The sequence below is a fragment of the Hippopotamus amphibius genome, chromosome 7 (genome assembly GCF_030028045.1).
Source record: "Hippopotamus amphibius kiboko isolate mHipAmp2 chromosome 7, mHipAmp2.hap2, whole genome shotgun sequence".
NCBI lineage: Eukaryota > Metazoa > Chordata > Mammalia > Artiodactyla > Hippopotamidae > Hippopotamus > Hippopotamus amphibius.
Window position 1 is genome coordinate 82,279,214 of NC_080192.1, and position 22,705 is coordinate 82,301,918.

Genomic DNA, 22,705 nt, shown 5'->3' on the forward strand with positions numbered 1-22,705 from the left:
GGACGTCACTTCCGGTATGCTTCCTCGCGGGGCCTTGTGGGTAGCTGGCCGGGGTCTCCTGGCGACGACGATGGCGGGGGATGTGGGCGGTCGCAGCTGCACGGATTCGGAGCTGCTGCTGCACCCGGAGCTGCTGTCCCAGGAGTTCCTTCTCCTCACCCTGGAGCAGGTGCGGCGCGCCGGGGCGGGCAGGCCTGCTTGCGGGAGGAGCTGGGACTTGAGCTCGCCCAGTGTAGTCTTCGGCGGCGCCGGACACACCCGCCGCCGGCGCCCCTGCCGCCGTGTAGAGCGCTCTCCGCCCCACGCGGACCGGCCGAGTCTCCTCACTCCGCTGTCCCGGAGAGAGACGTCCTCAGAATATCAGGAACTCCTGGGAGTTAGGACTTACTTTTTGGTGTCCTGATGGCTCGGAAAGGGGAGTCCAGCGACCCCCGCGGCCTGGATGTAAGCAAGGGCCTCCGAAGAGAGGGGCTTGGGAAGGTCGTAGAAGAACAGAAATGAAGGGTGGCGGTCCCCGACTGCCAGGGCTGGAGGGAATCGTAGAAATCGCCTGTTCTCCACTCTCACCGCGTCCAAAGATGGGGAAACTGAGTCCCAGAGAGGTGGAGTGATTTCTGTGAGGCCACACCACAGGTAGATGGTGCAGCCAGGAGAACTCAGGGCTCCTAGCTCTCATTGCAGCGGTTGTTCTTTTTCAGCTGAGAAGGCCTCTGATAGACGAAAAATAAGACCAAAAAAGTGATGAGTTTTGTTTAAAGTGGTAAAGAATTACTGAAAGCATTTGGAGTATTTTAGGTAGCATGTTTTGTTGTTTTCCTTGTGTTTTTTTCCCCCTCAGTACTCTTCTTTCTCTGGTTTCCTCAAGCTGCCCTGCTAAGTAGATTATTTTCGAGATGTCAGTTACCCTTTTTCCCTGTGGTTCTCAAATTTTTTAGGTAGGTCACAGTTATCCCAGGGCTTGTGAAAACACAGACTGCTGGGCTCCATACCCAGCGTTTCTGATTCAGTAGTTTTGGGTGTGGCCTGGAAATTGCCATTTTTAACAAGTTCTTGCTGCTGGGTCAGAGACCACAGTTTGAGAACCATTGGAGCAGTCCTTCCCTAACTAAGGTGCCTATGGTTTCTCTAGGAATGTTGTCCAAGAGAATCCCAAGGGTTTCCCATTCTTCTCAGTGAATATGGGCTGAGAGTTGGTAATGAAGAAGTAAAGTTTGTACTTTTAAATTTTGAAAAACAAAAGGAATGGGGGTCAGTTTATCAGAAGGCAGATTGGATTTGCTTTGTCAGTTCTACTAAACACACGTTTACAAGTCTCCCTCCATTGTTGGGCCCACAGTCTCCTTTCCATTCTCATTTTCCTTCCTAAATCCAACTCTGTAACTACTTCTGTGCCTTATGCTATATGTTTTCTGTTATGTTGAGAACAAATTGGAAAATGAGGTGATGCAGAGAGGGATGGTGGGACGATGACTGGGAGGCATTGAAAGGACTGGTACAGACATAAGAGGCGGCTTGTGTACTGTTATCAGGACCATCGTCAGTAAGGACACTAACGGCACTGCAGTTTCCACCCATAGGGCCATTTGAAGTCTGGATGGTGAACTTCAGTTTAAGAAGCACTATTAGGGAAACGTGGGAAATAGTGTACAGGGTGAGACCTCCAGCCCGCTGATCTGACCATGATAGTAACACTCTAGGTAACTTATTGACAGGAGGTAGTCACTGCCATCATTGTTTGCTTTCTTTTTCTCTCCAGACAGTCCCCCATTTTCAGTTTCATTCATAGATTAAGATGCTGCTACTGGAAATGGTCTTTATGCCTCCTGTGTGGGCTGAGCAGTGTGGACAGTTGTCCTTGTCCCACTTAGGACATATGACCATTGTCTTTAAGACGAAGCTGAACCAAAAATTTGAAGAGCGTAGTCTCTTTACAATACTGCTTCTTGCAGTGCCATATGAGATGTTAAGCATGCATCTAAACGTGAAAATGGTTTTATACTTGTCAGGTGCAGTCATGTTTTACCCTGTTAGGTAGGTAGTAGGTTAGTTATTAAAATGAGGGATGTTGTTTTGAAATTACTTTTGTTTCCTTTTCTGCAGAAGAACATAACTGTTGAAAATGACATGAAAGTAAACAAAGACAGTCTTACTGATCTTTATGTGCAGCATGCAATACCACTGCCACAGAGAGATTTGCCAAAGAACAGATGGGGGAAAATGATGGAAAAGAAAAGAGAACAACATGAGATAAAAAATGAGACGAAAAGGTACTTTTCCGTGGTTCTGGTTATCATATTATCTTATATGACTAAACAATTTTGCTTTTCTTTTTTTCCCCAGGTAAACCTAGGTAAAAAATAATTACTCAGCTACTGTTTATTGAGCACTAGGCACTGTGCTAAAGCATGAATAAAACTGACAGAATTCCTTGCTTGTATTTTAATTGGGAGAAACACAATAAAAAAGTCGAGTAAAATACAGGGTACTCTACATGGTGGTAAATGCTAAGGAGAAAAGTGAAACAGGGAAAGGGATGACAATTTTAGGTAAAGTGTCCGGGAACAACCTCACTGAGAAGCGACATTTCAGTAGAGAAACCTGGAGAAAGTAGAGGGCAAGCCCCAGTCCCAGGCCAAACTCAAGAGGCAGGTCAGGAGTGTGTCCATAGGACGCACCAGGAACCACCCAGAGGCCAGGTTGTCAGGCTGGGCGGGGGGAACCAAGGGCAGAGCAGGGAAGGAGGTGCCTGGGGGCGAGTGCCGGAGGTTGTGAGTGGTTTTAAGAAGCTTGGCTTTGCTTGGGGATGAGATGCCATTGCCATCAGAGAATTTTGGGCAGAGTGATGGCATCATCTGATGTACACTTTAAAAGGTTCATCTGGCTGCTGTGCTGAGAAGTGATATAAGGTTGGGGGAGGGGAATGGGGAAACCAGTTAGGGGTTTGTGCTGTAATTCTGGCAGTAGATGGTGGTGACTTTGAGGTAGTGGACTCGGTAAGAAGCGGTTGGGGTCTGGGTGTGTTTTGGAGGCAGGGCCAACAGGATTTACTGAATTGTTGGGAAAAAATGGAGTCAGATTAGGCTCTGAGGTCTTTGAATAAAATAGAAATGAAAAGATGGTCGTATAGCTTCAGGTACACTATTTTAAAGTTTTAAATTCCAGAAAAGTTTTCATAAAACCACAAGCAAATGAATTTCCTTTTGTAAAATTACATTTAACTAATCAATGTGGTTGGTTAGTGAGGAGCAAATATCCTAAGATTCCCTAAGTAGGCTAATTCTTCCTGTGTCTGTTTTATCACAAGTGGGTGCTATTGATTCATTGCTAGATTTCTTTTTAGAGCCTTACTGTCTTAGGCAATGCACTAGAGAGAGTGGGAGAAGATGGGGTGAGAGGGCTGGGTGGGGAGAACGCTCTTTGAGTGGCTTTAATATCTCATTATGCAGAAGAATTCTTGACTGACAGGGAGATTGTTCCCCAAGTCTGAGAACAGCTGAAGAACGTAACGTGTGCTCATCTGTGTGTATAGTCTTTTGGAGAAGAGATATGTGTACAGTCTCACTGTTGATGAGGAACACATTCAGTTCAGGGCGAGCATCATTTTAGCTCTGGTTACGTATTGCTGCAGGCTGTGTGTTAGTGTTAACTGTTGTAAGTCTGTGGATTATGCCAGGTATACCTTTAATTTATCTTTGGTGACTCTTATTAAGAAAGTATTTTCTTCTCAAGCTGTACATTCAGGCACATTGTCCTAAGCAAAGCTTTCAATACTGCTGTCTTTTACTTCTTATGACAATCCCTTTTAGTTCCCTCTGTATCATTTTGAAAAGGATCTTTGACTCTGTAAACATCGCAGGTTGACTCTCGAATCAGAGCATTAAAGCTGGAAGGATCTAAGAGATCATCAGGCCTTGCTGAATTGCTTATGATTTTCCCTGGAGGAGCTGAGCTCCAGAGGTGCTGTGATGTCCCCCAGGACGCGCTGCACCAGGCCCAGCTCTCTGGTGCACTGCTTCCCAGACTTTAGTGTGCTCCTGAGTCTTCGGCTGACCTCTCCCGAGCTGGGGAGTCCTGCCCTCCCTCCTGCTGTTTCCCTCCTGAGGTGGCAGTGGGTGGACAGTGAGCTTGTTTTTCATCTGCCAAAGGATGTTCACTGGTGACCTAAGAATTGGTGAGTTTGGCCAGTCACCTAGGATCTGGCTGAAATGCAGATTCTGAGTCAGTACAGATCAAAGCCCCAGATGCTGCACTTCTAAGCTCCCGAGATGGCGCTCATGCTGCTGGTCCCTGAGTAGCAAAGCTGAAGTGTTCTTCCTAATGACAGGCTGCTCAAGTTCTTTTAACGTGTTTACTTGGAAGATTTTTGTTTTGTTTTCTTTCCATAAATAAATCTGTGTTCACTTGAGGTGTAATTAATAATGAACAAATGAATGCTTTTATTATTTATCTTTATGATTAAGAGTGGAAGTTAGGTTTTCAGAAGCTAAATGTGAAGCACTTGCTAAACTTAAAATTATACAAATGTTACAGTTAGTTTAGAAAATGCCTTGGCTTTAAAGACCTTTAATGAATGGAGTAGGACATCCTGTCCCATTGTTTGTAGACTGTCATTATGGTAGTTTAGTATAGTTTTATATTCTGTTTCCTTTCTAAGTAATCATTGATACGTGGGCAAGATAACCCTATCAGTAGGATGGTGAATTTTTTTTTAATGAATTTATTATTTATTTATCTGTTTATTTATTTATTTATTGACTGTGTTGGGTCTTTGTTGCTGCACACAGGCTGGGCTTTGTCTAGTTGCAGCGAGCAGGGGCTACTCTTCATTGTGGTGCGCGGACTCCTCATTGCTGTGGCTTCTCTTGTTGTGGAGCACAGGCTCTAGGCACGTGGGCTTCAGTAGTTGTGGCACATGGGCTTAGTTGCTTCGCAGCATGTGGGATCTTCCTGGAACAGGGATCGAACCCGTGTCCCCTGCATTGGCAGGTGGATTCTTAGCGTCACCTAGGAAGTCCCAGGATGGTGATTTTTAAAAACTAAAAAATCATTTTTTAGTTACTAAGAATTCCTGTTTTGGGATTAGTTGGTGGATTGATGCTTTAAAAATAACTGTTTCTTGTGTATACATGAATGGTAAGATTAAATTTTTGTCAATAAATATTTTAAACTTAAAAGCACTGGGAAATTTATCATTTCATGTAAGGTAAACATAGAAAACTTCGTTTCTGGTAGTCCTGCTTAGAATAGATTAGTCTTACCAGTACATCTTTTTCGGTCATTGTTTTACTTTGAGTCCCAGGGAACTGGTTTGCTATCCAGAGGGTGTTTTTCACAAACACGTCTCTCCGATTTCAGGAGTGTCACGGCAGACGGGTTCCGGAAAAGACCCCTCATTGTGTTTGACGGAAGTTCAACAAGTACAAGCATTAAAGTGAAGAAGACAGAGAACGGAGACAATGACCGACTCAAGCCCCCGCCTCCGGCGAGTGCTGCCAGTAATGCCTTTCGAAAATTGTCAGATTCCTCTTCAAGTATCTCACCCCTGATTTTGTCTTCTGAGTTGCCTACGAACAATAAAATGGAGCACAGTAATGATGACACTAAACAGAACCATGACTTAATGCATAGGAAAAGCCCTTCCGGCCCTGTGAAGTCGCCACCTTTGTCGCCTGTAGGAACTACTCCGGTGAAGTTAAAGCGCGCCGCTCCCAAGGAGGAGGCCGAGGCCGCGGTGAGTGTCGGCAGGGCATGTCATTGTGGCGGAGGCCATGAGCTCTTCTCCAGCCCATCGGTGACCCGCCTCGTTTGTGCATCTCATTTCTCGTGTGTTTGAGCCCTGGAATCCATGATAAGCTAATGTTTTTAAAGTGCACTCAGTTTATTTCTGCTTAAAATATGTAAAGAGAGTGTCTCTTTAGGCACTTTTCCTTGATTTTCCTCATTTAGATCCTTTAAGTATCTTGCAACTAAAAGAGAGAAATAGTACTTTATAGCAAAGCTCAGAAAGTTAACTCAGTTGTCCAGGGTAACACACTTATTAAGTAGCATTTTAGAGCTTGACCTTAAGTCTGTTTTGCACTTACCTTAAAATCACACCAGCATCTTTAGAATTTACTCCTTGCCTCCCCTACTCCTCACATGTGCCTGTCTTTAGAAGCATGGAGGTAGTGTGAGAGGCTGCTCTGTTGTGCTCTACTAGACTTACCATTTGGATGCTTGGATTTCATATGGCAGATTTATATAGTTAACACGATTTATTTTGAGTTTGATTATGAGATTTTACATATATATGTTAGATCTTTCCATAGTCTTCTCAGAAAAGTGATTTCACTTTTAAACATCCAGCAGTTGTATAACTTTTATTCCTTGCCTTAGTTCATTCAGGCTGGTATAACAAAAATACCATTGACTAGGTGGCTCAAACAATAAATATTTATCTCCTGCAGCTCTGGGGGCTGGAAGTCCAAAATCAAGGTGCTGGCAGATTCAGTGTCTGGTGAGGGCCCACTTTCTTGGTTCAGAGTCAGCTGCTTTTCACTGGGTCCTCACGTGGCAGAAGGGGCAGGAGGTTCTGTAGGGTCTCTTATGAGGGCACTGATCCCCTTCTAAGGGGGTCATGACCTCATTGCCTCCCAGCGGCCCCACCTCCAAGTACCATCACATTGGGGATTAGGTTTCAACACAGGAATTTTGAGGGGACACAGACATTCAGTCCATAGCATTCCTGTAAGTATACTTTGGCTTTATTATCATCTTCAGGTTGTGTCAAAGGGATTAAAACTCTGAGTAGTTCAAACCTTCTAAAATAGCAGACCCTGGAAAAAGAAAGCTTCTGTGTTTCTGACGAGCCCAGAGTTCTTGTGTTAGTTCATCTGTTCATTGACTCCTGTCATCAATCCTGTGAAGTAGGTACAATAGCTGTTCCCATTTCACAGATGATGGGAAAGAAGCTTAGATAATTTAAACAACCTCGTCAGGGTTCCAGAGTCAGTGAGTGGCCGGTCTGCAGTTTGAATCCAGGTCTGCGTGACCCCAGTGCACACCCTTCTGCTGTTGCCGTGCTGCCCCCACCCTCATTCCGTAGCTGTCGTGGGAATGAGGAGGGGTGTCGGGAACAAGCGGGAAGAATAGTCCAGACCTTGAATATTGTGGGAAGGGTGAGTTTCAAGGATTTTTTTTTTTCCCAGTCTCTTGGAAAGCAATTTTCTACTCAGAGATCTTTTACTGTCTCATAAGTGTGATTTTTTTTTTCTTTTAAATCTTGTCTTAAGGTCTTAGATTGTGAGGTTGGGGAGGAGGTGGGCTCGGCAGGGAGGAAGCAGGTCTGGAGCAGTTGGTGGTTCTCAACCCTGAATATGCCTGAGGTCACCTTAAGGGGCTTCCAGAAAATCTGACCAGAGTCAGAGCTTCGTCCAGCCACCTCCTGTGGGTGCTGACTGAGTCGGTTCTGGGATAAGGCCCAGGCCTGGGCATGTTGGTCAGTGCCCTGGGTGAGTCTACAGGGCAAACATCTGAGAACCGCAGCCGGAAAAAACAGGAGCCCAGGGCTCGCCTTCTTTCCCTGCCTTCCCCACTAGGTGGCAGCAGTGCCCCACCGTTCCTGCATCAGTGGTCAACCTCAGTGGTTTAAAATGTGCCCTTCAGGTATTCTCTAACACTTCTGCAAGTGTAAGCTGACTTCTGCTCCTGTCTTTTCAGAATAACCTGAAGCCCCCAGAAGCAAAGAGGAAGATACAGCATGTTACATGGCCATGAAGGAAAGTTTCCAAAAATGTAAATATAACTATAACTGTAGTTTTTCAAACAAGTTCACATTTATTGACAGTATTTACAGAGATCCTGATTATTGTGGAATTTTCTTAAGAGGTTTAAATTAGGCTCAAAAAAATAAAGTCCTTTCCTTTCCTTTTCTCTTTTCCTTCCTTTATGGGGAAAATATCTTGCCTTTCATTCTCTGATTAGGAAAGAATTTTTTTTAAACAAATGGTTTAGTATAAGTCATTTATATTGGCCCTACTCAAATAATTAGCTGCAAGTCTGGTATAAAGCACTTGATGAATTTTAGGAATTATTTGCATTAGTCTGTTTTGGTCTTTGGGGAAATTTGAGGTTTTTTTAAACTCACATATTTTAGAAGTTCACAATTTTAATTTCTTTTCCCAAGCAAAAGGATATAACAGTTCATCACAGTATTCTGGTAAATACTGCCAAACTCATCCTCAAGGTTCCCCGTGGAAAGCATATGTGTAGTGCTGCCAATAAACTGTTCAGAATATACAGATAAAATTGCTGTTCTTTAAGTACTCACATTGCCTCTTTCCGTAAAAATCAAAAGGGAAAGCAGTGTTCGCTATTGCTCCTTCACTCTTATTGTGAGTTGATTTCTTGTGAGTAGATCGGCCCACATCTTAGAAGCTCCTGTCACGTGGCAGCCCTGCTCCTCCTCTCATGTGGCTCTGACCTCCTCTCAGCTCTGGTATCACTCCCTCCTGGGAGCTGAATCATTCCCAAATGAGGCTGACTAAACTCTTCAGGGGAAGTAATCATGTTAGAGGTGGTACCTGACGGCAGAAAGTTTGCACAATAGGAAGAGGGGGTAGAATTCTAGAACTTGAGAATCTGGAAAGCCTGGCAGGGAGGGGTACTTAGTGGGAGGTGCGGTCGGCAGAAGAGGGGTTCCTGAGTCAGGTCACTGGAGAGCAGCAGGGAGCAGTGGATGGCCAGACAGACTTCCTCCCCGGGGGCCAGCACACGTGGAGGCACCACTGAGGTTTCACTGGTGTTAGTGGTATCACTCCAGTGTGTAATGGAAGTCAGTGGGGAGACAGGGTAGCCCTCATGTTCACGAGTTCTGGTGTCCACTTCCTGCTCTGTATTTCTAACCAAGGCCAAGGGTACTTTATACTCTTTTCTTGTATGACTGATCTTCAGATTGGGATTTGCCTTTCAATACTTTTTAGAGCAATTCATTCTTTTTTTGATTTGTTAAAACAAGCATTTTAGTTCAGGTACTGAATAGCCTTACAAAAAATTAATTCAGCCTTGCAGGTAAGTACTCTACTAAAACTTTAACCCTACGGTTTTTAGCCTTTCTGCCTTTATCCAGACTATAAATCCGTACACGTAAGATGAAATTGTGTGGCATAAATTGTTAATGTTTTGGTAAATTGTTAAATGTTTGGTTATCTGCAGGGCTGATATTTGGAATATTGCTGAAGGATAAGCATAATCCAATACGTGACTGTGTACTAAGGGAGATTTTCAAAGTGTAGATTTTAGGGTAGATAAAGTTACATTTTATATTTTGTTGTCTCTTCTGCTTCCATCTGCATTTCTCTCTTAGTTAAGAGAGATTTAGCCATTTGACAGTTTTAAGTCAGTGGAAACTTATTTTTAGTTACTCAATAAAATTAATTTTTAATTTGTATATTTAACTTACAGAGTAGGTTGGTAATAACAGCTAAACTGTGTAACGTTGCTTCAAATTGAAGTTTATATTATGAACATTCAGATTCGGTGCTCATGTAGCAGCATATTATTGAGCTATTTTGAGTTTGACAAGTGGAGAAGCCTCAACCCTGTGCTGTGTCTCTCGTATGCTGACATCCGAGTGCTGGGCCGCCTTGCGGTGCTCGGACACAGCTCCACGGGCGATGGTAGGGATCCGAGTGTTGCTTTGTGGGCTTTAGAGCTTCCAAGCCTCGATCTGAACGGCATACACCTGGACTACCCCTCAATCCCTGACGTGGGCTCATCTGGTTGCTTGGATTCCTTCCTGGGGTCAGCAAAGGGCTGTCAGTTGAGTCAGGTGGTTCAGGGTGTAGGCATGTGTCTACTTCCTGCCCTTGGCAGGCGGTCTCATTCTTTTCTTCCTACCCTTCTTGTTCCTGTTTTCCTTTTTCTTACTCTCCTCTCCCACAGTTTCACTTTCTCTGCTCCTTCTCCTTCACCCTATAGATCTGAGCACCAGGCTTAGGTTTGCAAGTCGTATTGCTCAGCCACTGGGGCTGGAGCCTGGTGAGCCCCGCCTCCTTGAGGACCACAGACACTGCTGTGGGGGTCTGCGAGTTCAAGACCCTGTAGCACCGGGCGCAGAATTGCCACAGTGGCTGTGGAGGCGGGGCGGTTGACCAGGATCGCTTCACTAACCTGGGCAGCGGCCAGGCACTTTGCAAGGCTGGTTCAACTAGTACTATGAGGCAGTAATATTTCTGCTAGTATTAAAATTCTTCAGAATTGTAATTATTATTTGAAATAGTGTTTTGGTTGACTTAAGTTTTGAGAGATGATTCTAAAACTGATCTAGAAACTCATTCAATAGCAACGACCTTTTAAAAACTTACATTAAGTGAAACTGCCAGTAGATTTAATCATATGTATGTAAGAGCTTTCTTCCTCTGTTTACTACTGTGGAACTTCAGTAATTTTTAGAGGCTCCCAAATGGTCAAAATGTTTTTAAGTGTGCTCTTTTATTAAATGCTTGTGTAGGTTTTGTAATTCATTACAGAAAGTTTAACCTTGTAATGTACATTTTTGTATGTAAAAAGTCTTTTAAGTAGCCTTATCCTTATTTAAATAAAAGGAATTAAATTGAGTAGGTCTGTCATTCATAAAAAAAATAAAAGGGAAAAACACTTTAGTGATTTGCTCTCTTTTTATGTGACTAAACTATGTTGAAAAGTGTTATTTACTCTTTATAGTATAACCTTCCGTACCTGGATCAGTTGGTCTTGGGCCTGGTGCCAATAGTCCAGCCACCTCTTGGGCCCCCGCGGGAGGTGCTAGGTGGCCAGGGCCGCCTGCTGTGTGGGAGCCCTGACACTGCGGGGCTGACTTGCTGGCGGCCATTGTGTTTCTCCGGGTGGAGATGCAAGTCCCCCAAACTTGTCCTGTGTAAGCTTTCCTACCCAACGGGCACTGACTGGAGATTGTGTTTGGAGTGATCTTGAAAAAGCTAATTTCTTTATTGGTGTCTTACTGTTGGAAACTGAAGCTCTAAATTAACTAACTGATTAACTTGGAAAAGCCTCAGGTAACTTTCTACCTTGAACTTAAAAGTAGTCTTTTATTTTTTGTTTGGACAGAAGAGATGAAAAAGTCTTACTTCCATTTAGATCGTTTTTACTAAAGTGCCCTTTGCTGACTGGCTTGTCAGTGCTGAACCTGGTTGTCTTCCCTACTGTGGCAGAAAAGATAAAGACGTGGGTTAGTAAGTTCCTCGTCAGTGAAGGATGGATAATTGTAACGAGAGGAAGAAAATTAGACCAAGTCATGAAACAGTGAGGGGTGGGGGAGCGTGGGGGGTGGTTAGGGAAGGCCCTGGAAGGAGATGATGCTTTAAGGGGAGGCGGTCATGGAAAGCTTTCAGGAAGAGCATCCTGTTTGTGGTGGGTTAAAGGGCTGCGTGGTCTTTGTTGCACCTCCCATCAAAGGCGGCGTCCACATCCCACTGCTGCGTGTGGACTGGCCTCGTCTGGTGGTTTGCTTTGATCAAACCAGCGGACCCCTTGCCACAGCTATGGGAGAAATGTGTCCCAGCCAGCAGCCAGCCCTAGCCCCCAGACCTGGGACTGTTGGTCACCCTTCTCCACTCACTGCCAGGTGAGACCAGCCCAGGCATCTGACTCAGAATCACTAGGAGCAGAGTGAGGGGTGTACGAAGTCACTAGGTGTTGGGGTGCCTTGCTTCCAGCCCTGAGTAACTCAGATGCCAGCTAGGGGCACAGTGGAGCCCTGAGGCCGGACAGAATTTCCTGGCAGAAAGACTGGTATGTCTAGGATCAGTGAGAGCGTGGGGAGGCTAGTACAAAGTGACCCCAAAGCCGGGGGGCAGAAGCCAGATTACATAGGACTTACCTGGACCAGGTAAAGAATTAGGGTTTGATTCCAAGAGCAGTTGGAAGCTCTTTGTTAACTGTGTTCAGACTTAACCAAGTGTTCAATGTCCTCAGAAGACAGAAATGACTAGTTTGATAAGTATATAATAGCCCTAAACATTTTCATATCTAGTAAAATTATCTAAGTTTTTGGTTTTTTTTAGCATGTTTAAACTAAAATATTTATTTTAAAAAATGGGTTAATAATTAAGCCTTAAGAGACTGTAAAATACCAGTTAAGGTAAAAGATATTTTTCATAAATGTAAAAACACCATTATCTAGCTAAGCCTTCTGTTGTGTCTATTCTGCTTTGCTATATAATTTTTTAAAAATAAACTTTAAAAAATAAACCTTTTATTTTAGGTAAGTTTGAGATTTATGGAAAAATCACCAAAATAGTACAGGGAGTTTCCATATACTACACACCAAGTTTCCCCTGTTACTGCTATACGTTAGTTTGGTATATGTGTTAAAATCAGTCATATCGATACGTTATAGGCTAAAGTCCATAGCTTTATTCAGATGTCCTTAGTTTTTACCTAATGGCCTTTTTCTGTCTCAGGATACCATATATATATATATATATGACCACTGTCCAGATGAAGATATAGAGCAAGGTTGGCAAACTGTCTGTAAAGGGCCAGATAGTAAAAATTTTAGGCCTTGTGGGCCACGCAATATGTAAATCACTGTGTTCCAATATAATTATTTTTTAAGAAAACAGGTGGTAGGCAGGATTTAGTCCGTGGGCCAACCATATACGGAATGTCTCTGACTTCTGTCTCCATAGTTTAGTTTTACTGGCTAACATTCACCTTATGCACTTTTTGTGTGTTTTATTTCACAACTTAATGTCTTGCCTAATGAAAAGGATCATCATAGAACTGTATTATTTTACAGCTGGTCAGAAATATTGTGCGTTTAATGATTCCACTGATAGAGGGGCGGACAGGTACGGGGTAGAGACAGAGGCAAGTTCTGTGTGTGGTGGGACCCGAGGTGGGTGTGACAGCTCAAACCTTGGTTCACTTTCAAGATTTTTCCTTTTATCTTTGACTTTCAACATTTTGAGGTGCCTTTGTCCCTCTGCACCCCTCCACTTATGGAGGGGAAGGCAGGCCACTGAGATCCGGACCTGTGACGACGGGAGAGTGCCGAGCTCTGTCCAAAAAAGTGACCCCATGCTGCCTGCGTGGCCATTAGCCCCTGTGCTGGGGTCTTTGTCACTGCATCAAAGGCAGAGCATTGAATTCCAAGTGAAAGAGAAATTCCCACTGAGGCTTTCTCTTAAATAAAAGGTGTGATGTCATTTCAGTGGACATTCATCAGTGAGACCCACAGTAAAGTACTGTTCATACCCAGAACCTGAATGGTGCATCACCAGTTCACACACTGCGCCTGGCAAAAGATTTTAGTGTGGATAACTTTATTGTAAGCCATAATCTTGTTTTCGACCCCACAGGACAGGAAGTGCCAACTCTTCATTACCTTATGTAGCTTGGAAACATTCGAGTTTGTGACACATTAATTGCACTTAAAAATTAAATATGCAGTGAAAGAAAGAAACGTTTGTATAAAGCTATCACTCAAGGATTTTTATACTTGGATTGGCCTCACTTGATTACAAAAATTCAAAACCCTCTTCCTGCCTAAGGTTTCCATGGGTTTTCTCCTTCCCCTAGGATTGAAGGAGCACAAAGGTTGATTAAAGGGTTTAAGCAGACGGTGAGCATCACTGAAAAGCGCAGAGGAAAGTCCCAAGGTGGCTGGTGGAACCAGGTGGAGGTGGAGGAAGCAAACTGGAGGTGGAGAAAGCAAACAGCCGTCTGCGTGCAGCACGTGCAGGGACCCCGGGGAGGAGGGGTGGGGGTGGGCGTCTCAGATGTCCTTCCCGCAGTCAGGGCACAGGATGTCGTCCCTCTCGGTGAGGAAGCCTCGCCCCACCAGCGACAGAGAGCACTTCTTGCAGTTAAAGCAGTCGTTATGCCACTGCCGCTCCTCGAAGGAGATGTACTTGGTGCCGCCTAGTCCTGTGGATGGAGGAAAAGGACAGGATGAGGACCGGGAAGCCAGGTGGCCGGGGCGGGCAAGGGAGTCCCGGGTGGACCCGTTTCAAGGCCTGGCTTGAGTGATATGATCAGTGCTGGGCTGCACGTTTAAATCCCATCCTGTGCTCAGCTTGGGGAGCTCCTGAACCTCAGGAGAATCAGACAGCTCCAGAACCACGTGACAACCGCTGTAATTGTAAGAAGCTGTGTGTGTGTGTGTGTTCGTGTTCCTCCCACAGGAATGAAGCTCCATCAGTCAGGGATCCCATTTCACGTACTCCTTCCCTGGGTACCTCAGGTCTGGTGCTCAGAAATTTCACGAGTTAATGAATGAGGGGCTAAACAGAGCACAGAGGAGGAAAATGTGAATTGTCTCTGGAACGACCAGGAACCACCTCTCAAAAGAAGGTCTATGTGGGCAGAGGAAGTATCGTGAGATGAGCTACAGACGTGGACAAGACTTCGAGGTTTAATGAAGCTGGTGGAACGTGAGAGCAGATTATGAAGATGTGTGGATAGTAGAGAAAACCATCCTTTATTGAAACAAGGAAAGCAGGAGCTCATTTCAATTTGGGTGACTGACTCTTGTCAAATGTTCAGGGTACGTTGGCCACCTGTTACAGTACAGGTGGTCTGTCCGGCCACCAAGCCCCCGAAACAAAATGGAATCAAATACACAGGGTTATCTTTGGTGAAATCTGGATCATGCATTCTGATTACAAATTCTTTGCAGAAATAGTGGTTCAATCTGCCACATTAAGAACAAAGTGGCCACACTGGCTACTCTATTGATAATAGCTGGAGGTCTCTGAGTAGCAGAGAAGTCTGTAATTCACCCAACAGTTAGCTCCTTTTGTAACCTAACTGCCTGGGCTGATGTCTGGCATTAAATCTGTTCACACAGGGGCAGCCTCAATGTTAATCCCCTGGGCTAGTGAGTGAAAGGACTGGGCGTGGAATCCAGGTCTTGAAGGTCGGGTCTCTTCTTTTTTTTTCTAATGATCTGAAACCTATATAGGGTCTTTTTTTAAAAAAATTTTTTTATTGAAGTGTGGGATTAGCAGATGTAAACTATTATATGTAGGATGGATAAACAACAAGGTCCTACTGTAGAGCACAGAGAACTGTATTCAATGTCGTGGGATAAACCATAACTGAAAAGAATATGAAAAAAGAATCTCTATATGTGTATAACTGAGCCAGTTCTCTTTCTGATACCACAGTCCCTCTGCTACTAATGGAGCTGCACCAGCAAAGCCTTTCACCTCTTGCCGTAAACATCTTAAATTGCCTTTACCCATCCTGGACCCATAGTGACAATGAGAGACCCGCAGACGACAGAGCCCAGGCCCGGAGGCAGAACCAAACCTTCGTTGCTGCGTGCGGGCTTTCTCTAGTTGCGGCGAGCGGGGGCTATTCGTTGTGGTGCGCGTGCGTCTTGTGGAGCATGGGCTCAAGGGCTTCAGTAGCTGTGGCTCACGGGCTCTAGAGTGCAGGCTCAGTAGTTGTGGCACACAGGCTTAGTTGCTCTGCGGCATCTGGGATCTTCCCAAACCAGGGATAGAACCCGTGTCCCCTGCCTTGGCAGGCGGATTCTTAACCACTGCGCTACCAGGGAAGCCCCGTGAGAAGCTTTTTAAAAATTCTAACTCCAATACGGGGATATGTGTATAAAAACAGATGATTGAACCTGGTGTACCCCCCAAAAAAATAATAAAATAAATAAATAAATAAATAAAAATTCTAACTCCAGGTCACCCCCCAGAGCAATTAGATCATGACCAGGCAGCAGATGTGTGTAAAGCTCACCAGGTGTTTAAAACATGAGCACTTCCAGGACTGGAGTCCCACCAGCCATCTGCTCTCCACACTGAATTTGGGGCATGTTCCCTAGTTCACCCAGGTTTGGGCTTTTGCTCCACAACCCTTGGGGGGATGCAAAGGGACGACTCGGAGCGTTTCCCACCCCCGCCCCTAACCGGAGAGGCCAGGGAGCATCTGCACAGCACAGTCCGGCCACGTCCCCACGCATGTGCGGGTGTCAGAGACCCACAGCCTGCAGTTTGGAGGGAATCCAGCCGAAAGCAGAAATAACTCCCTGGAGAAGAGGCCGTGGGGTTTGCGGGGAGCAGGTGAGTGAGGGAAGTGGTCCTCTGGGAAGCTCACCCAGTGTACCGGGGTGGGGGCAGCGCAGCTGGACTGGAGTCTTACACACATGAACAGGTTCACAAGCCAAAACCTGACACCACTCGGAGGGGCAGGGGAGGGGTGCAGGGCCAGGACCTACACACTCACCGCTGATGGGGTTGGCACAGCCGGCACACGTCTTGGCGTACAAGTCGCAGAAGCAGCCCAAGCAGTAGGCGAACTCATCACGGGATGTGAAGCGCTGGCCCGACAGCGGCTTCTTGCAGGCAGTACACACGAAGCACTCGCGGTGCCAGGGCTGCTCCCGGTACGTGACGCCCCCGCTGGTGATGGGCTGCAGGCAGAGGGACAGTCAGCTCCCCGGGGCCTGCTCCCGGCACCCTCGTCCGGGCCCTTGCCTCCGGAGGACGTAAGGTCCTCACCCAGGATACTCCCCGCTGGCATCCAAGTCCCCGAGATGCTGTCCTCCAGACAGCAAGGTCGCCCCCGCCGCCCCTTCCCCAAGCTGCCAGGCCCCCGCTGCAGACCCCGGATCCCCGTTTGTGATGTGGGTACCAGGGTGTCTGCTGGGATATAGCGGGAGGGCAAAGCGGGAAGACTGCCAGCAGGAGGGCAAAGCGGGGAGACTGCAGCTCAGAGGCTGGGATCTGAGGTCACCCCGCCCCTCCCCAGCCCCACCCGCAGGCAGGTCCCTGTGAGCATCTCTCTACCTCTGGGTGGACCTGCTCCAACAGCCTACTCAGCTGCTCCGGTGTCAGAAGGAAGAGGCTTAACAGACATCATGGAGCTGGCACCACCGTGGGACCGGCTTCTTGGAAGGTGTGGGAAAATGACCCAGAGCCTGCCTTCCCACCCTATCTGTGGTGTTAGGACGCTTTTCTTTCTTTAACCGGAGGTGCCCCTGGATAGAGTGATGAGGGGTCTGCACCCACCCCCAGGACAGGCCTTTCCAATCTCCTTTTCTCTTCCCTGCCCTGCCCCCAGCTAGGTCTGGGGCTGGTTTCTTGTTTATTCCAGGAGGGTGGTGAACAAAGACACCTTGGGGATAGGTGGACGCTCTTTCGGAAAGGACTACAGACGTGCAAGGGCCAGCGGGGATAAGATACCTTTTTGCACTGAATGCACTGCAAGGCGTACTGCCTCTCATAGCAGGGCACGCAGAAGTTCTGACCGTCCTTCGGGATGAAGCTCTTGGTCCCGATGGGCTGCTGGCAGCGATGACAGATGAAGCAGGTCTCGTGCCAGCTGCTGCCCTTGTACTCCATCTTGCGGGTGCCTGTCAGGGGTCAGGGAGAAAGAAGCAGAGTGGTTACTGATCAGCCGGGAGGCCCAGCACCCCGAGGTGAGGACCTGCCGCTGTCCAGTCCTGGGACCCGTGTGTGTTGCTTCAGCTCCTGAAGGGGCTACTCTAAATGGGCATCTTTCCTATTTAGTTGGTTCACGGTCACACACCTGGCTCCTGGAACAGTGCCTGTACGTACTGGGTATTTATGTGTTGTGCAGAGTGATTATGAACGTTAAATGGGGAAAACGCTTGTCTGTCTCTGGAGACCCCTGGCACAGCTCAGACTAATCACAACGCAAATGTGGAGCTCAGGGACCAGCTGATGAATCCCTGTCCAGTTCTCAGTGGGATGGAAACAGGAGAGTGTAAGGGCACCCAATCTCACACCTGCTGCAGGGAGGACTCACTGCATCACTCACTTCACACAGCCGGCTGTGTAGACCGAGCTGCGATGAATCTTGGTGGTTAAAACCCACCTGCATCACTTGTACTTCCATTTAGTAATTTTCTGATCTTATCTCATGACGTCCCATTTCCTTCTGAAAAACTACTGTCAGTTGATAATTTTATGATTTCTCAAGCAGATAAGAAGCCTCAAGAAAACACTTTTGGTTCATCCCCGCCCCCCCCACCAAGCCTGATTCATAGCAAGTGATATTTGTTTTGATGTTTTCCCCATACTTTGCCAAAAAAAAGTGTGTATATTTACAGAAAGAGGTGGTTTAAGACAGACATGTATGCGAGCTCCCTTTGTGAAGTATTAAAGAACGATTTGGGGAGAAGGAGCTTCCTGTGTGAAGAAACAGAAGCGGGTTCCCGATACTCAGGCCAGCTCCCAGGCAGACCCGACCTCTGAGGGTTATCACCAAGGTCTTCCCAGGACACAGCTGCACCCCCCGCTGGCTTCCTCATCCTCGCCCACAGCTGCTTCTTTATGGCTCTTCCTTCTTTGGCCACCCCTGGGCTCACATGAAGTATGGGGCCTACAGAGCAATGGGCACACAAGTCAGACTGAACTCGGGTGAGGGACTGGGAGGGATGAGGCTCGGGAGCTGGGGTGGCCACGTGCTGGGATGCAGGTGTCTGTCAACCAGTCTTTGGTGCTAAGACTGAAATAATACAGGCTATGGGCTGAGTTTCAGCTGGTTGGAAGGTTGGTGAGGCGATGCCCATTGCTCCAGAATCATGACATGAGTGTTTCAGCAGGTATCATTTTGGAGGTCACTTTCTCAGCTTCCTGACCTTCCAGACACTGGGCACTACCTCCCAGAGAGTGTATAGGACACTCAGGGTGTGTGTTCAGGGGTCAGGGGTACATAGTGATCTTCAAATCTATGGAATTAAATCATGGGGCGATGAATCCTGAACATGAGAAAAATTACATTAAGCGATTAAGTTTCAGGTAAAAATGGTTGAAGGATTTTGATGGAAATTCTAGAATGATTTTCTTTGGTCTCCGGGGCAGTTATTTCCTCATGTACACCTCTGTTACTTGTTCTTTTAACCTCTGACCTTCCCTCTGATCATGCAGCCCAGACACCAAAGGATTGGTCAACAAATACAGGACGATCGTGATCCTCACTAAAGGCCCCAGGCCAGACCACGCCTGCAGTCAGCATGTTCTGAATGACAGTCTTCTGTCCACCCCAGCCTCAGGAAACTGTCCCATGCTAGGGAGGGCGCCCGCTGGCACCCCCAGACCTGGTGCAGACTGTGTGGGCATTGTGCAGCATCGCCAGCAGGGGGCAGCAAAGCTCCTTCTTCTAATGGCCTGCTAATGAAGACCCGGCCCTGACAGGGAATCCAACGCCTGGAGGGAGGGATGCCTTTTTCTGATTCAAAAGAGCAAGCGAGGAACTGGAAACCCGGTGAAGGCCTGGGGACAGAGGGGGGGGGGGGGGGGGGGGAGGGGGGCGCAGTTCCTGTGAGGCCGTGGGCGAGCTGTGCTTGGTGACTCGCAGGTGTGGGCAGTGGATGTGCCTTGAGCTGACCGCAGCCTCCTGTCCTCTTTATCTGAATTCACTGCAAAAGCCGCACTGAGGTCTGCATGGCTTTCATCTCGATTTGGTTGTAATGAGGAGACTTTGGTGTTCATAGCTTTATGCCTGCTCTGGGTCTGTGAAACCTGCATGCTGCACCAGAGTGAGAACAATCAGCTGGAACCTAAAAGAATGTTCTGTTCCTGCCTCTGCTCGCCTTTGTTTGAAAACCCTTTGCATGTAACCCCTAGCAACTACCCCGCTCTGTACTCACCTGTAATCTATGGAAACTGAGTAAACAAACAATTAATGCCAACTGTAGCTATGTGTCTTAACCTATATAAGGAGAGAATTCACCTGGAACGGGGCCCAGAATTTTGGAGCATTAGCTCGTCTGGGTCCGCCGGCTCAATAAACCTCAGTTCTCCAGCCCTCCCAGGGTGGTGCTTGGCTTCTCCTGGGATTGATTTCTGCAACAGTAACATTTGCGAAAATCAAACCACTCTGGTCTAGGTTGGCTGGTTGGTTGGTTGGTTTTTGTTTTTAAAGAAGTATCTAGTGCTTGCATTTTTTTCCCCCACATACCAGGCCTTTTCTGAACACCCTGCCTCTGGTGGCCAGTCCATTTCCTCTCCTGACTTCTCCATCTCTTGAAATCAGCTCGCCCTTCCAGACTGCTCACAGGTGACATCCCCGAGGGTCCCTTTCCTGGCTGCCCTGTGCCTCCATCACAGCAGGGACCAGCCAAGCTTCTCCATTTCTATCTAAAAACCTCAACAGCAGAGACGGTGAGATGCACATCTCTGGGGAGGAGGAGGGGATCTTCAGAGACCAGCCTGCCAGAATCGAGGAATCGTCTTGGTGGTCTCAAGAATTTTAGAAAAAATCCACATCCTACTCTCAGATATAGTCCTCTTTGTCAAAACGGCAGTTAACGTTTTTCTTCCCAATCTGGAATTTGCAGGCTGTTGCCCTGGGAAGCTGTGCCTTTCCCCACACACATGGCCCTCGGGTCTGGGCAACTGGGCATCCTCGTGGGCGCGGGTCAGTCTCCCCGTGGAGTCAGAAGTCTGACTCTGAATGATCGCTGTAGCCTTGAGACTCTCCATGTTTCAGCATGACCCCAGCCGCTGTGTGGACTAGGAGGACTCAGCAGGTACCTTGAGTTCTACAAACTGACATTCACTCTATTGAAGTTGAAAATTCAAAACCCTCAACTGAAGTTCATCCTGCACATCTTATCAATGCATTCATGAATACAGCAAATTTAAAAATCACTTTTAAAGGGCATTTCTTTGTGTTCAGTTCCATTCACCAATGTAGTGAACTGATCTCCTTTAAAAGGACCCTTGAAAATTTAATGTATTTGACATGCCTTTTAAGAACATCAACTAACAAACTGGACCTCAAATTCTTAAGTAATTGTTTTCGAAGTGAATTAAATTTATAAATATGATGAATCCTAAGATATCTTAAGTGTCAAAACCATCTACAAATTAAGAAAATTCCAATGTAAAACCACAAGCCTAAATCACTTACTCAACTGCCACTTTCGGTCAGAATCATAAAGTTAATTTACAATTTAGACCAAATTTTTTCTAAATTTCACCCATGCTTTATCAGATTACTTAGCACAATATTATTGCTCTGGGTTGGACTCTCAATATGTGTGTCCTTAATTCTAAACATTCCCAGGACTAAAAGAAGCAAATCTACCAAAGAAGCCAACTTGAGGACAGACACCCTCCCAGCCATCTGGGGGCTCCCTGCGCAGCCGCATTGAGCTTCCTAAGAGCTGGGGGGCCTGGCCTGCGCCCCCTGGGGGCCACACTCCCAAAGAGGGTCAGTGGACGAAGTCCTCTCCTGGTTTTAGGTGGCTCTCTGGTAGGGATGCCAGATTAAGGAGGTCCCAGGTGGGACAGACACTAAAAAAATTAGCTGAAATGTCGATTTGCCTGGGAGTCCTGTATTTTATTTGCTAAACCTCGCAAGGCTATACCGTCCAGCCACAGCTTACTGGTCACACAGAGGATGTCACTGGCCCTAAGTGCCGATGAACCACCCAGGGTCCAGATCTTACGCTCTTCTCGCCCTCACTCTGTATGTGTCTAAGAAGATTCATTTTTTAAAATTCTGTATTGAAAAATTCCAGAGTGTTTTTGTCCACTCTGTTCTTTAAAATATTTCTCTATCCCATAAATCAAAGTCCCCCCAAAAAGCAAGGGACACAGTCCCATCCTCCCCCATCAGCAGACAGGCTCTGGACCCACCTGTGGCCAAGTCTGCCTGGACTACAACCTGCACGAGGGCGCAGCACCAGCTCCAGGCCCAGTGCCTATTTGCTGTAGTAACCGAGGGGCGAGGGGCGTAGTAACGGCAGAGGGGTGGGGGGGGAGGGGTGAAGCATGCTCTGTGGGGGGGGCAGCGGCACGGGGCCCACCTGGCATGATGCTCTTCTTGCACTCCTGGCAGCGGGATGAGTACTCCTGTGAGTAGCAGTCGGTGCAGAGCAGCTGCTCTTCCTTGGCAGCGAACGGCTTGTCCACGAGGGAGCCCCTGCACCGGGAGCAGTGGAAACAGGCCTCGTGCCAGTGCCGGTCCTTATAGGACAAGTCCTGCAGGCCCAGAGCACACGAGACGTGAGAGGGGCCGGGGACCCACAGTACGGGGGGCATACGGGCAGCACGGGGCTGGAACACGTCAGGGTGGGATGCTGCTCTTGGGGCCACTGTTTAGACAGGGGTGTGTGAGAGATGCGTCTGAAAAAATGAGTAGTTTTCCCTAGAGGACTGTCTATAAGAAAGAGAAACAGCACATGAAACTCATCAGCGCTTCTGTGGGACGCACAGAGCCCGGGAGTCCTCTGGACTAGGGGCAAACCCAACCGCGCCCGCGGGGGCTGTGATCCCAGCTTGAGGGAGGCTGAGCTGCGGGGAAGCTCAGAGAAGGAGCCTGAGGACAGGGCCCTGGGCAACCTGGTGGAAAGCAGGTCAGGACAGACTTCTGGTAGGTGCCCCCAGCTGAGCGTTGAAGACCCAAGGATGCGATGAGCTGGGCAGAGAAGACCACAGACCAGGAGGGCGAGTCAGAGCGGCGCCGGGCAGAACTGTGCCCAGGCTCCAGGGCGCCGGCTGGGAGAGTACCCGCCAGGCTGGTCCAGGAGGCCAAATGAATGTAGCCAAGTGAATGCAATTCAGTTGTCGTTGTAAGACTCTGAATAAAGTCAAACAAACCATTTAAAGTCCTGTCCACCGAGAACGGTAATCAGCCTAATTTAAGAAGAGCTGGTGTTTTTGATCGAGTGATCACTGTTATAAGGCTTATTATGGAATAAATGCATTTAACAAGTTTTTGTATGGAAAGCAGT

The 22,705-nt window shown here is 47.1% G+C and overlaps 2 protein-coding genes across 6 annotated transcripts in view; one reads left to right on the plus strand and one right to left on the minus strand.

Moving 5' to 3' along the window:
* The first annotated feature begins 24 nt into the window (after nt 1-24).
* Nucleotides 25-10,596, plus strand: C7H2orf49 (chromosome 7 C2orf49 homolog). Of its 3 annotated transcripts, none has more exons than XM_057743094.1 (5): nt 25-169; nt 2,101-2,267; nt 5,356-5,731; nt 7,699-7,773; nt 9,922-10,596. In XM_057743094.1, exons 1-4 carry the CDS (start codon nt 71-73, stop codon nt 7,753-7,755), a joined length of 699 nt encoding a protein of 232 aa, XP_057599077.1. In that variant the 5' UTR covers nt 25-70; the 3' UTR covers nt 7,756-7,773; nt 9,922-10,596. The 3 variants fall into 3 exon arrangements, with proteins under 3 accessions (XP_057599077.1, XP_057599076.1, XP_057599075.1); XM_057743093.1 differs by having other exon boundaries at nt 9,958-10,596; XM_057743092.1 differs by having other exon boundaries at nt 7,699-10,596.
* Nucleotides 10,597-13,259: 2,663 nt separating this feature from the next.
* FHL2 (four and a half LIM domains 2) overlaps nt 13,260-22,705 on the minus strand; it is a 31,527-nt gene continuing 22,081 nt past the window's right edge. The window contains exons 3-6 of one of the 3 annotated variants that reach the window (XM_057742502.1): nt 21,779-21,953; nt 17,181-17,350; nt 16,222-16,408; nt 13,260-13,908 (exon numbers count right to left, since the gene is read on the minus strand). In XM_057742502.1, the coding sequence (XP_057598485.1) occupies nt 13,757-13,908; nt 16,222-16,408; nt 17,181-17,350; nt 21,779-21,953 (684 nt within the window). In that variant the 3' untranslated portion in view covers nt 13,260-13,756. The remainder of the gene's footprint in view (nt 13,909-16,221; nt 16,409-17,180; nt 17,351-21,778; nt 21,954-22,705) is intronic. The other 2 variants (XM_057742503.1, XM_057742504.1) reach the window with 2 other exon arrangements.